The sequence below is a fragment of the Cyprinus carpio genome, chromosome B6 (genome assembly GCF_018340385.1).
Source record: "Cyprinus carpio isolate SPL01 chromosome B6, ASM1834038v1, whole genome shotgun sequence".
NCBI lineage: Eukaryota > Metazoa > Chordata > Actinopteri > Cypriniformes > Cyprinidae > Cyprinus > Cyprinus carpio.
Window position 1 is genome coordinate 22,388,368 of NC_056602.1, and position 13,651 is coordinate 22,402,018.

Sequence of the window (13,651 nt, forward strand, 5' to 3'; positions counted from 1 at the left end):
AGCCTCCACAGGTGGAACATGACTAGCTGATCACTCTGAGGGACTCGTCAGAAGCAGCAATTAGCTGATCCAGTATGATCTCAGGGAGCACAACTTCTAGCAGGAACCACCTCCGTGGGCTTGACTAGCAGGAACAACCTTTGTGGGCTTGACAAGACAAACAGGAACGCATCTCCATGGCCATGACCCAACTGGCAAGGGCGGCCTCAGAGGACATAACAGGACAGGCAGGAACACCCTCTTGGCCATGACCCAACTGGCAGGAACATCCTCTGTAGGCCTAACAGGACAGGCAGGAACACTTTGTATGGCCCAGATGTGACCGTAGGAACAATACTTAAGGACTTGACAAGACAGGAACAATCTCTATGGCCATGACCCAACTGGCAAGGACAACCTTCGAGGACATAACAGGACAGACAGGAACATTTTTATATGCCCATAACTTGACGGTAGGAACAACTACTATGACCATGACCCAACTGCAGGAACGACCTCTATAGGAGTGACAGGACAGGCAGGAACACTTTGTATGGCCCAGACATGATGGGTAGGGACAACCTCTGAAAGCATGACTTGACAACATCTTCCGTGGACATGACAGGAGTGAACTCGGGATGCTTGACAACATCTTCCGTGGACATGACAGGAGTGAACACTGGATGCTTGACAAATAACAGGAACATTCTCTGTGGACATGACAGGAGAAACTTCAGTGGACATGGTGAAAAGATTGACTTCTGATGACATGTGAAAGACTAGAACAGTCTCTGGTACAACTTCTGTAACAGTCAAATAGGCCGGGAGGTTTGGTAGAATACCCTTGTAACTATGACTTGAGGTTCTGACAAGGCCACCGAACTAAAACACCTCTGGACTAGGTTCCAAAATTGACTGGGGAAAGTACTGTCTATTCAAACAAAACACCCCCCACATCACAGAAACACACTAACTAACTCACTAACAAACATCCTTCGCTGCTGCAGGAACTGATTCTTGAAGCCCTCCGGGGCTACAGCAGACACCTCAGCGACCTCAGCCGATGGAGCCGACACTGGAGCAAGCTCTGGGGCTGGAGCCGACACTGGAGCAAGCTCTGGGGCTGGAGCCGACACTGGAGCGAGTTCTGGGGCTGGAGCCGACACTGGAGCGAGCTCTGGGGCTGGAGCTGACACTGGAGCGAGCTCTGGGGCTGGAGCCGACACTGGAGTTCCTGGGCTTAACTGGGGATGACACTGGAGCGAGCTCTGGGGCTGGAGCCGACACTGGAGCGAGCTCTGGGGCTGGAGCCGACACTGGAGCGGCTTGGATAACTTTAATTCTGTCTGGAATGATTTGAAGCAAAGATGACTACAGCAAATCCCAGCAGAGTTTGAAACTGACTTGACGGATTCAGAAATTGAACTTGACTAGATCAGGGATAGCTGCAGCAATCAGCACAACTCAGGGGTATCTGAAACTAACAAGACATGATTAACATTCAGGGCAAAAAAAATTCACTAGATAAAATGAAAAAAAAAAACAAAAAAAACTGGAGTAGTGATGCTCAACTGCTGGGTCCTGACTTTGGCTGGTTCGTAATGTCACGGTTCTAGGAAGGACCCAGTTGCAGAGTGAGTAACAATGGTTTATTGACAAAACAGACTGATACAAGAGGGTAGTGAAGAGCACAAATACCACAACTGGAACACAACAAACAGGAACAGCTAGGGAAGGCCACTGGGTCAGCTTCAAAGAAACTTGCAGAATACATTGGCAACAGAGGGGGCGGCAAAGACCAGGCAGCTGGAGAAGACCACACAAGGCATTATAGAGCAGAGCTCAAACATTAGGTGACAGCCGACTCAGAAGCAGACCAAGAGCCAGGCAGGTAGACCCAGGGCAGGACACACAGGAACAGGTCAGGAACTCTAATACAAGACTAGACAAAGCTCCACAGAAACACAAATTAAACCCTAGATAAGGGAAAATATAAACCAATGAACTAATAAAGAGTATAAGTATAACAAAATAAGAAATAATTACCAATTTAACCAACTTCAAGAATATCAAACAAAACCAAGACTAGAAAAACTAAATTACAAGTAAAATAAAAGCAAGAACAAACAGATTACCAACCTAAGGAGCAAGACAAGAACATGAAACAACAAGGACTAGACAAAACAAGGGCACAAGACCAACCCAGACAGGGAGACACAGGAACATATAAAGCCACATCCACAGACAGCTACAAAGACAGTGACAGAGGGGGTGAAAATGACCACGAACCAGCAAACACAAAGGGGTAAGGATCACTATAAATAGGGGGAACACACATGAGGAACAGGTGAGCACAATTAGACAAACAAGGCTAACAAGAGGGTGACGTAGAAATGAAACAAGGAGGAGGGACTAAGGGAGCACATGGCCGAGACAACAATTAACAAGGCCATGTGCTGACACAAGACATAAACAAGAAACAAGACACAAAACCAGTGACAGTGCAAAACCCTGACACCATGTCTCCAAAATGCTTCAAGAAACCTTCCTGCAAAGCTACTGTACTGTTAAAAGTTTTAGGCACTTGTGTAAAAATGCTGTCAAATGAGGATGCTGTCATAGATTTTCTTTATCAATTAACTTCTATTAACTAAATTAAATCAACATTTGGTGTGACCATCCTTTGCGTTTAAAGCATCTTTTGTGGTAGGTGCACTTGCGCATAGTTTTTCATGTAGCTTTGGAGGTAGGTCTCTTGAAGCATTTTGGAGACATTGCCACAGTTCTTCTGGATTTAGTCTGTCTCAGTTTTTTCTGTTTCTTTGTGTCATTCCAGACAGACTGGATGATGATGAGATCAAATCTGTGTGTGGACCACTGGCTGTTCTCAGAAAAATCTCACTGGATTATTACAATGAATGGCAAAATGAATATTTGTAAACATAAACTGATATTTCCTACTGATACACTACAGCAAAAGATAGAAACAACTGACTTGAACTTTTGGCCACCACTGTATATGTAAGTTCATCAAACCATTTTAATGAGGTCTTTATAAAAACTGACTGGTGTTATTTTACTAGACAGATGTCGAGTGTTGATGAAGCATTTAAAGAGATAAACTGCTGCTCATTATGGCACCAATAAACAGTCTCAGTCATGCAGACAGAGGTAATGGTATGTTTCTAACAGCCAGAGAGGGTCCTTATAACTCTCGCTAAGAATGGTGAACACAGTCAATTGACTTTCATCTTTATATGCCCATCCATACTTGTGAAATGCTCAATTACCCAACTCATTTTTTCTTTATACTGTTGGTTTAAAATCATCGACAATAGACTTTTATACTTAAAATATTTCATTACTGAAGAACTGCTTTGCTTATTTATTTGTTGTCAGTATGTTAGTGCAGGATACTGCTTCATTATCAGTCACAAAGCCAAGAACTCCAATGGACCGAATAAAGCTGTGCTTGCCAGCATGAATTAATCACTAGCTATTCCTGAGGCTAAATGTTCCTTGATATGATTACAGAATGCCGGCAATCAAGAATTAACTTGGAGCTCTGAGCATTTTCTGAGAGAATAAGTCAACTTCTATAGGATTATCTTCTGTGCTTTGCATGAACGTTGAAAATTGTTGAGAATTCAGGTCAGTTCAAGGTCCTCTTGAATGTTTCTTCTCGTTTGGATAAAAAATAAAAAGCAGTATAAATAGTATGCCTGCAACTGTGTTGCAATAATCATAAGCACACTTTAGACCAGGAAATGAAACAAGGTAAGACACCAATTATGAAGGTTCTACACCTGTATCTCTGCAAAAAGCTGTGGGAGGAAGTTCACAGCTCATAGTTCACATGCAGAGACTCTCATGCAACAGCGGCTTCATTAGGAAGGCCAAAGACACCGGTGGGAGTTTTCCAGGAAGCTTTCTCTCTGGCAGCATCAATTCTTGGTACAAAAAGAGTAGCTAAAACACAGGAAGGTGGCTGAGAACAGCTGAATATATCACCAGAGGTGTTTTGTCCAACCAGCAGGACATCTCCAGCAGAACTAAGGCCAGAAAATTAATTAAGGATTCAAACAACAGGGAAATGCTTTCATAGCCTTGAAGCCAACACAAAGAGATTCAGGGAAAATACTCTGGCTGGCTGACAGGGTGGTTGCTATGCAGTTGCTGTTCATGAGGACTGTTTTTTTTATTTTATTTTTTGGTTCTGCAGTGTAGCTAGGAGGTTTCTAGGGTTTTCTGAGTGATAGCTAATAAGCTGCATACTGCTGCATAAATGTTGCTTTATCTGTGCATATTTGTTCTCTACAGATTCAGATTGACTTTTTCACTGGAGGAAGCAATAGCATGAATACGTAGAGGATTCATTTGATGTTAAAAACATCTTAATGATGGATTTGTTCAGATGGTTGCTAAGTAGCTGCATACCAGCTGCATACTAGTCTGTATTTGATATTTTAAGAGATTTTTCTATTGTTTACCAGGCGAAAACTGAAAATCTGATTCTCTCAGAAAATTAAAAGTACACCTTTTCTCAACAAGTCAAATAGAAAGCACCATTTTTGTCCATTGCTAATTCTGTAGAGTTTAAATCAGTCATTTGAAACTGGAAGCAACATGGGGAAGAAAAATGGTCTGTATTAAAGCAAAGGTGACATACAGTATTTGTTTTGGACTGTTTAAGCATTTAAACGCTGCTTGATTTGTGCATATTTCTCTCCTGATTCAGACGAGACAACTTTTTCACTTTTTCAGCGATATGGATAGAGGACTTGTTTGAAGTTAAAAACATCTTGATGATTGATTTGCTTCTTACGAACATGCAGCTTTTCACGTCACAAGACATTTTGATGTACTGAGGTCATGTGGGTTATTTGTGGATTATTGTGATGTTTTTACCAGCTGTTTAGACTCTCATTCTGACGGCACCCATTCACTGGAAGGGAGCAAGTAATGCTAAATTTCTCCAAATCTGTACAGATGAAGAAACAAACTAATCTACATCTTGGTTGGCCTGAGGGTGAGTACATTTTCATTTCTGGGTGAATTATTGCTTTAAAACGAACCATTGAACAAGAACAAACAATCAATAATTCAGAACAAAGTTTGATAAAGGATACAATAGCACAGCAAACAAAACTATGACTTATGAAACAACTACCACTCAAAGATGACTTTTTCTTTCACAAGGAGGAAGAACACGGGGCAGTGCAAGACGTAAAAGAAATTTGGGAACAGGAGATACAGTAAGTGGGGCATGAGATATTATGAAATCTTCACATTAATGAACTGACTGCATGTTTATGTAAGAATTTTTCAATGGGCCTTAATTAACAGGAATTACTGCATATTTTTAGCTTCAGACCATTCCGTTTATTTGCTAAACCAAGTCTTGCACACTCTGTGTAGAAATGTAAATTTCTGCAGCGACATCTGTGCAACAACATATTGTGTTGTAAACCAATCGACATCCCTTCAGCTTTGATGTATTGTCAAGCGGAAGATATATGTTTCAGATTTGGGGGGTTGGGGCTGTGCTTTGGAGCAGACACTTTAGAACAGCACCTCCATAAATAGCTGCCAGGCAAGGACATGCACTTTTTATGAGAAAGGCCCCAAATACCGACCTCAACCAAAATTACATCTCGTTCATCAGACTCTCTCTCTTGCTCGCTCTCATGCCCTAAAAGCTTCTGTAGCTTTGCGTCATTCTTATCACTCCACAGGAGAGAATGCCAATAAAGGAGAGTGGAGTCTAAACACGAGAACCTCTAAAAGCCTGAAGCAACCTCCTGCCCGTTTCATTCGACTCCACGCAGCTACCAGTGAGTTCACACTGCTGTCAAGCAAGTCTCACCTTTACAAGCCTGCTCTCCTTTCACAGCCATACTTACCTGAACAAAATCTGCAGCTTAAAAATTCATGAACGGATACAAAGTTATCAGCTCATAGTGTGACATGAGAAAGCATTCAGGAGCATATCATGAATGCGGAATGCATAATGGACTTTTATTCCCTCTTACTGTAAAATCCCAGTGTTATTTCTAAAGGCAAATACTCACAAAGAATGATCAGAATGAGGGGGTGCTGAATAAAAAGCAAGAAAATGGTTTATTAGGATTTAACAATATTCATAATTGAGAAAATTCAAAATTCCATCCTTGTACTCAAAATGAAATGTGTTAAATATTAAATAAAATTAACTATATATAAACAAACACAAATTTCCACACTAAAATTCAAACTTCCTAAAGTTTTGGGTCTGTAAATTATCAATTTTCATGTTTTTGAAAGATGTATCTTATACGCTCAACAAGGCTAAATTCATTCAATTAAAATAGTCAAAACAGTAATATTATGAAATATTATTTTAAATTTATATAACTGTTTTCTATTTTAATACAGGTTTTCAACAGCCTTTATTCCAGTCTTCAGAGTCACATGCTCATTCAGAAATCATTCTAATATACTGATTTGGTGCACAAAATAAATAAATAAAAATAAACAACTAAATACAAAAATAAAAAAGTACAATAAAATAAAATAAATAATCTCACTGACTACAAACCTTTGAAATGGTAGTGTATTTTGTGGCATTACAAACATTATTGGATGTATAGATAAAGAAAAACATTTTTTTACTTCCTTACATTCAAATTTCAGTTACAATTCTACATCTGGTTTTCTACATTGAATTCAAATTCAGGAATTTAAATGTCATTCTCAATTAAATTATGAATGGCACAAAACCCTTTTGTTACATGACATTAGAAAATCATGCCGTGTGGTGACATGGACATCAAACTTGGAGCAATGCATTTCAGCATACCAAGTCTGAAAATGTGCACATTTTCCTTACACAATGATACTGTATGGCCAATGGACCAATGGAACAATGGCACTTTCTGTGCTAGACAGCCCCTGGTTAAAAAATGATTTGACTTCTCAGAAAATCTTCAAAATATTTTATTTTGTATCCCACACTATAAAGAAAAATGACAGAAATTTCATTTTGGAGGGGAAATACTTCTATAAAGGAAATGATGGTTCTAAGTGGTAGGAAAATGGCACAGGAACAGGGAATCCCAAGTGACATGCTTTAGAAGATGAGATGAGTCCCACTCACGTCAGCTCTCCAGAAAAGATCTCTCTCTACTGCCCAAAGTGTCCCTTTACAGCATGTGGAAAGAAACCGTGCATGTGTGCATATGTGTACATATATGCATGAAACACTCCGACAGATGCCTGACATGAAGAAAACAGAAAGAAAAGCAAGATAAATAAAAACAATGAATAGGGAGGAAAGGAAAAGCAGTTAAAGCAAAATAAGTGGGAGAGGAAAGGAATTTCTGTAAAATGATGAAATAAAATTTCATACACTCTCTTCCTCCTTTTTTTTCTGCATTATTAATGCATTTCATGTCCCTGTGTGGGCACTGCAGTAATTATGCTCGTGAAACCTTAAGAATGAACAAATTTCTCTATCTCTTTCTCCATCTCAGCAAATGACTCATATACTCCAACCGCAGCATGCATCTGACTGCCAGTGATTTTAATGTGTTATTTAAAAGCCTACATTCGTCAGCCAACACTGTTCTGTTGGGGGGATAAATAATTAACTTGTTATTTCAATTCAGTAAGGCTTAAACTGTCAAATGTACTATTGGTATTTGCAGTGGGTCTTAACAAGCACCTAATTACCTGTCACACCAAAAGCAGCAATTCAAGAATTTCACAGTAACAAGGCAAGCAATATCTCTCTTTCTATCTTGTTTTTCTTCTTCATCTTCTTCATCATCTTCTTCTTCTTCTTCGTCTTCTTCTTCTTCTTCTTCTTTATTTCTTTCTTTCTTTGTGGGATCATTTGGGTCAAAAGAGCTCAACCCACTCTCTATGATATTCTGCTACCTCCTTCAGTGTAAATATATAGTTTTTATTTATGTATTTGGAAAATGTTATTTTTTACTGTGTGAAAATCATGTTCAATTCCTTGGAAACTCCTCAAAATGCCACACAAATTATGTCTGTGGCACAAACAATGTGGGTTATATTAAGAAAAACTCAATTAAAGCATTGTTATTAATTAAAATAAAAATAACAAGTGGTATACAGTAATTGGGATAGAATGGTACAAAATTTCATAACACATTAGTGTCAAACCTGAAACTATGATTGTTTAAATAAGAAATAACAAAAACTAAACACCAAACTGAAAATAAAATAGAAACTAAATTTAATTCAAAATTCAAAGCTACAATTTTCCCTGATGAGATTGAGAGCATTCTGACAGAGCGTTTGATGGATAAGAATCAAACTGTAAGACACACATAGAGAATATGTAAAATTGTTTTACATGTTCTCAAGTTTGAAATTAAGCAGAATGCAAATTTCCGACAGCACAACTGCCTCCTGGTCTGAGATTTCCTTGAGTATAAATGAGCTTTCATTAGTGCAGGAACTTTTATGATGCTGGAATGTTGATCAAGTCAATCAATTTCTTCACATACAGTATTACACATTTTCTTCTAATTAACAGTCTCACTTACTCTTTAGTATACTTAGATCTTCAGGGAGTAGATCTGTGGAGAGTGTAATCAAGCTGTCACTGTCAGCTTTGATTCCTTAAAGCTAGCATCTGCAGCCTGTCTGCTCCTGACATCCCAGGGAATGTCAGGAAACGCCACATGGTTGGCCGCAAATTGGATGGGTTGAGCATATGGATGACAGGTAGCCAGACATCACTACAATTTTTCTCATTAAGAGACTGCAAATTTGTCTTACTAAATGCTGCAGTATGAACCACAGAAGTGAGATTTTCAAAGTTAAAGATATCTACATAAATACTGTACATTAGAGAATTTTCATTGACTCTTTCTATAACATACATCTTTACACTAGTAGGTGATGGCAAGATACTGTCTATACAACTGAGTCAATAAATCATTCATTCAACCAGTTTATTTAAAACATTATTTAATTCAGAAAGGAAACAAATAACTTTCTTTGGGAGCAAGCCATTGAATCCTTCATTCACCTGATTTACTAAATAATGATGATTAAACTAGCAATAATACAATTAACTGAGGCATTAAAGCTCCAATATGTAGGAATTTTGTAATAAAATTTCCGAAAATAACTTGCACAGTGTGATATATTTCCTCCAGTTGTGTACTTACAATATCTCAAAAGTCTCCAAAGATTTTTTATTTTAAGAGAAAGGCCGAGGTTAAATAACTGGCCGTCCCGGAAAAAAATATGTCGCCTCTCAGTGACGCAATGTCCGCTCTATATTTTTTTTCCCGGTGTAGACCACGTGATGTTCCACCACACCGGAATATCACATGGTCAAATGCGGAAGTGGTGGTTATGTTATAGCCGCGCGTATGGTTTGGTTGTCATTGTTATGGATCACGATAACTCTTTGGCGAGTATTGAAGTGCCAGTAAAACGTAAGCGTCCATATTCGGATACACGCAGACTGTGTGACAAATGGAGGAATAAAACCAGGATAAATATCGGCCAGGCGTTAACGAGATGGAGAGAGCTGCGCGAAAATCTTGGACTTGACAGAGACTCTGCTCTCGCGAGTGTATTGATAGACAGGTAAGCAAATCAATTACAGGTAATACAAAAACGAATAAATTACCTAAAGCGCCCTCTTGTGGTCAATTACAAAAGTCACAAACTGGAGCTTTAAAGGAGCCATTGAATCATTCATTCAACTCATTTGTACAAAAATGCTAATTCATTCAGAAACTAATTCAGAAGTGTTGTTCAGGAATGAAAAATGTTGTGTTGCTGTAATAAATATATAAAGGTTCTTTGTTTGGAACTATATATGTTTAAGGAAAGCACAAATAAAGTAGGACTAACATGCAAAACTGAAAAAAAAAACTTTCTGTTTTGCTTAACCTTTTATTTGCTTTGCTTAAATATTTGTTGATATTTATATAGCCATAAAGTAAGATGAACTTCTGACACCTTCTTTATAGCAGTATAGCAGACAACTAACAAACACACTAACACACATATATATATATATATATATATATATATATATATATATATACATATATATATATATATATATATTCATGCATATATATATATATATATGCATGAATATATGTGCCTCAAACACCTGATGTAGCATATGATTTCCCTAAACATTACGTTGAGTAAATTTTTAGTTGCTACAGTCCAGATAGTGTTCCCCTAAAATATTACTTACAATATAATATTTATTATTTACTTTATTTTATAGAAATATTTTACTGCAAAAAGATATTTGTGCCACAACCTGAAGGTGGACAGTTTTAGATTATTTTTTTAAAAAAGTGTAAACTATCAATCAGACAACATAAGGCATATAGAACAGGTTTTTGAGCAAATTGTGTAATTATGTTGATAATTTACTGTAGAGGCTTCAGAAATGTGCATACTGTATCAGCTATAATACAGTAGAGTTTATAGAGTTAACTGAACTAAACTGCAGGCTTGTGCATACAGCCGAATGACAGCCATAGTGTGATAAACACAATATACATGCAAATGACTCCTAATGCACATTTATGACTTGCCACATCACAACATATAATCTGGTTTTCAAGAAATTGTGCTGGAAGAAAACAAACAAGCAGATGAATAAACACAGAAGACGGGAAACAGTACCTGTATGGATACATCACTGTAGGATCCTCCGATCACTCCAGAGATTGCGAGTGGAACATCATCATGGATGGCGTAGGATCCATCCGGACACGTGTACTCACTATCATCCACTTTTGTAAGCGAAGCGCGCACGAATTCAAGCGACTGCTCCAGTGCATATGTGTCCTTTGAGCAAGTGTCCAGAATGTGGGCACCTAACGTTACCCCGGGCAAAATCTGATCATCTTGATTGATCTTGTCCAGGGCTAGCAGCATCGCCTCCAGTCTCTGAATCCCTCTTTGTGCATTGATACGGCCACAGTCCTGAGCTCCCTCCCCCTTTTGATGAACAGGAAACAGGCCTCCAATCACCAGGTCCCCCTCCATTATGATCTCTTTCTTGGAGGTGTCAGTGTTGTAACCTGGGACAGCCAAAGCCTGGGGTGTCCTGGCCAATAGAAGCAGCAGTAGAGTGAGATGAAGCGGCCAGGAGGGGCCGTGACCTCTGAAATGAGCTGACCTATGAGCCATGGCGAGCAAAGATCTGGACGCTTTACAGGTCAATCCCTATTTAGCAGTCTCACTTGTTGGAAAGGGATTGAGCTCAGGCCGTGCTAAAGGAAATTGTTCAGACTCTTCAGTGCGTTTGTAAGCAGGCATAGGCAAACTCAAGCATCATCGCCATCTCCTGCTTGTTAGTGGAGTTAGTGAAGATCACAATCTGTTAATCAAACAGAGAGAAAGTGGGAATTAGATGCTGCACTGCAATACACAACAATTGCTTTAATTTACCATTACCCATGTTTTCTTTTTTAAAGAGATAAGTGAATAATAAGCTTGGACACAAAAACATTTACAAAAAAAAACTAAAATTTCCCACACTCTTTTTTTCTACAATAAAAAAAAAATAACACCAAAAAAAAAAATTTTGTCATTAATTACTCATCCTCATGTCGTTCCAAACCCCTAAGACCTTTATTCATCTTTGGAACACAAATTAACATATTTTTAAACAAATCCGAGAGCTTTCTGATCCTCCATAGACAGCAACAATTGCCATAATCAAGGCCCAGAAAAGTAAGAAGGCCATTGTTAAAATACTCAAATAGTAACATCAGTGGTTCAACCTTAATTTTATGAAGCTACAAGAATACTTTTTGTGTGCAAAGAAAACAAAAAGAATGACTTTATTCAACAATTTCTTCTCTTAGAAAAATATATCTCCACATATGTTCCGAAGATGAACAATGATCTTACTCGTAATCCTTTTGTGTGGGAACCACACGAATAATTTCCATTGGTAGCATTACTGTAGCATTAGCATTACCGAATCTGGACGGGGATTTCTATTTCCCAGCGTGCATTGCTTGGGACTGGATGGGGAGACTAAATGTTGAAATTAAGTGTTATTTTATGTGTTTTTAAGCGTGATGAAAAAAGTAGAAACTCATTAATATTTAATGTTCTGCTATGTTGGGATTTTGCATCTTTTCTCTCATATGGTGGAGTTTTGGGGTTATTATTGATGTGAAGAGTGAAGCTAAGTTATGAAATTTGTTGCTTTATTCAAAAAGAAATTGGTAACACCACATTAAGGTTTCATTTGTTAAGTTAGTTTTAGGCAAAAACTCTTAATTTTAAAGACTTACTAGGTTTTTCATCTCAAGTAAGCATATCTTTATTTAATAATCATTAGATATACATACTGAAAAATAAGACAAAAATATTGAGTAAGAATTTTTTTTTTCAGTGCACCAGCAACATATATTACATGTGGTTAAAAAAAAAAAAAAAAAAGAAAAATTACATTTTATCATGCTATAGATTTAACTGAGTTACTGGACCTGTCTTATTTTTTCTGGCATTTACTGACTACTGAATTGAGTTACAGTTAAAAGACAATTGAGAAAACCTCACATTTTAATATTGCAAAGTAAAAATATTTCAATATGCATGCAATTTGTAAAATCTGTGATTCAAGAATCATGTTAAATTGTCTATGGACCAAAAACATTTTCATAACATCAAGGGAGAGAAACTAGAAGATTGCTATCATAAATAACTATCATAAATACCAGTGTTTCATTGCATTGTTAAATGTAATTGTAAAAAAAAATCCTTTATATGAGTAATGCTTTAAAAGGCTTCAAGACATTTCAATCGTTCAATAGATCACACATCATTAGGATACTAATCTGACCAGTAAATTTCAAACAATTCAGTGAGCAGTTACAAAACAAAAAACTTGACTTAGACTGAGGGGAAACTGGATCATTAGCATTTGATTTTATTCTTTGCTTATCAGTGGTTGTAAGAGATCCCCAAATGAAAGACTCAAATGTAATTTGTTGTGCAGTTGAAATATCATCATTTGGCTGCACTGATTTTCTCTGTAACTCTCAGAATTGAATTTCTCAGAATTTCTCTGTTATTCCATCGGGCTGCCGGATTTGTTAACTCACAGCGCTAGGTATGGGCTCCCTAAGGCCCCTTTCCCTTAAGCTCCTGGATAGTCCATTGAGGGCTTTGTTCACTTGTGTATGTGTGTGTGTGTTAGGCTCTCTGCTCAGGGGATAGTGTGACCACTGTAGTGTAAAGCTAGCTCGCCTGAACTCATGTAGGGGATCACTATCAGACAGCTTGTAAGCCAACAGCTGCTTCACACACACACACACACACACACACACACACACACACACACACACACACACACACACACACACACACACACACAAGCATCAGAACTCACATCAGTATATATGCTTGCATATATTTGCACTCAGAAAGACAGCGACCTTAAAAAATGCAGTTACAGCATACACGTCAATTTTTTTAATTTATTTTTTTATAAAAGATTCCCCATGTAGTAAGCAAATTGACCAAACAGGCCTCATTTTGTTTCTCTCTCTTTCCTTTTTCTCTCTCTGTTATATGCCAGCATATCAATGGGGAGCATACATTCTAATTTCACACATGCTAAGAGGTGTGGAGTATAGCTTTCGGACGCTGTGAA

At 37.9% G+C, this 13,651-nt stretch overlaps 1 protein-coding gene across 2 annotated transcripts in view; it reads right to left on the reverse strand.

Moving 5' to 3' along the window:
• Window positions 1–13,651, reverse strand: part of LOC109081483 (metabotropic glutamate receptor 2-like) — a 42,802-nt gene that overhangs the window by 16,979 nt on the left and 12,172 nt on the right. For both annotated transcript variants that reach the window (XM_042726316.1, XM_042726315.1), the window contains exon 2: window positions 10,660–11,359. In XM_042726316.1, coding sequence (XP_042582250.1) covers window positions 10,660–11,169 — 510 coding nt within the window. In that variant the 5' untranslated portion in view covers window positions 11,170–11,359. The remainder of the gene's footprint in view (window positions 1–10,659; window positions 11,360–13,651) is intronic.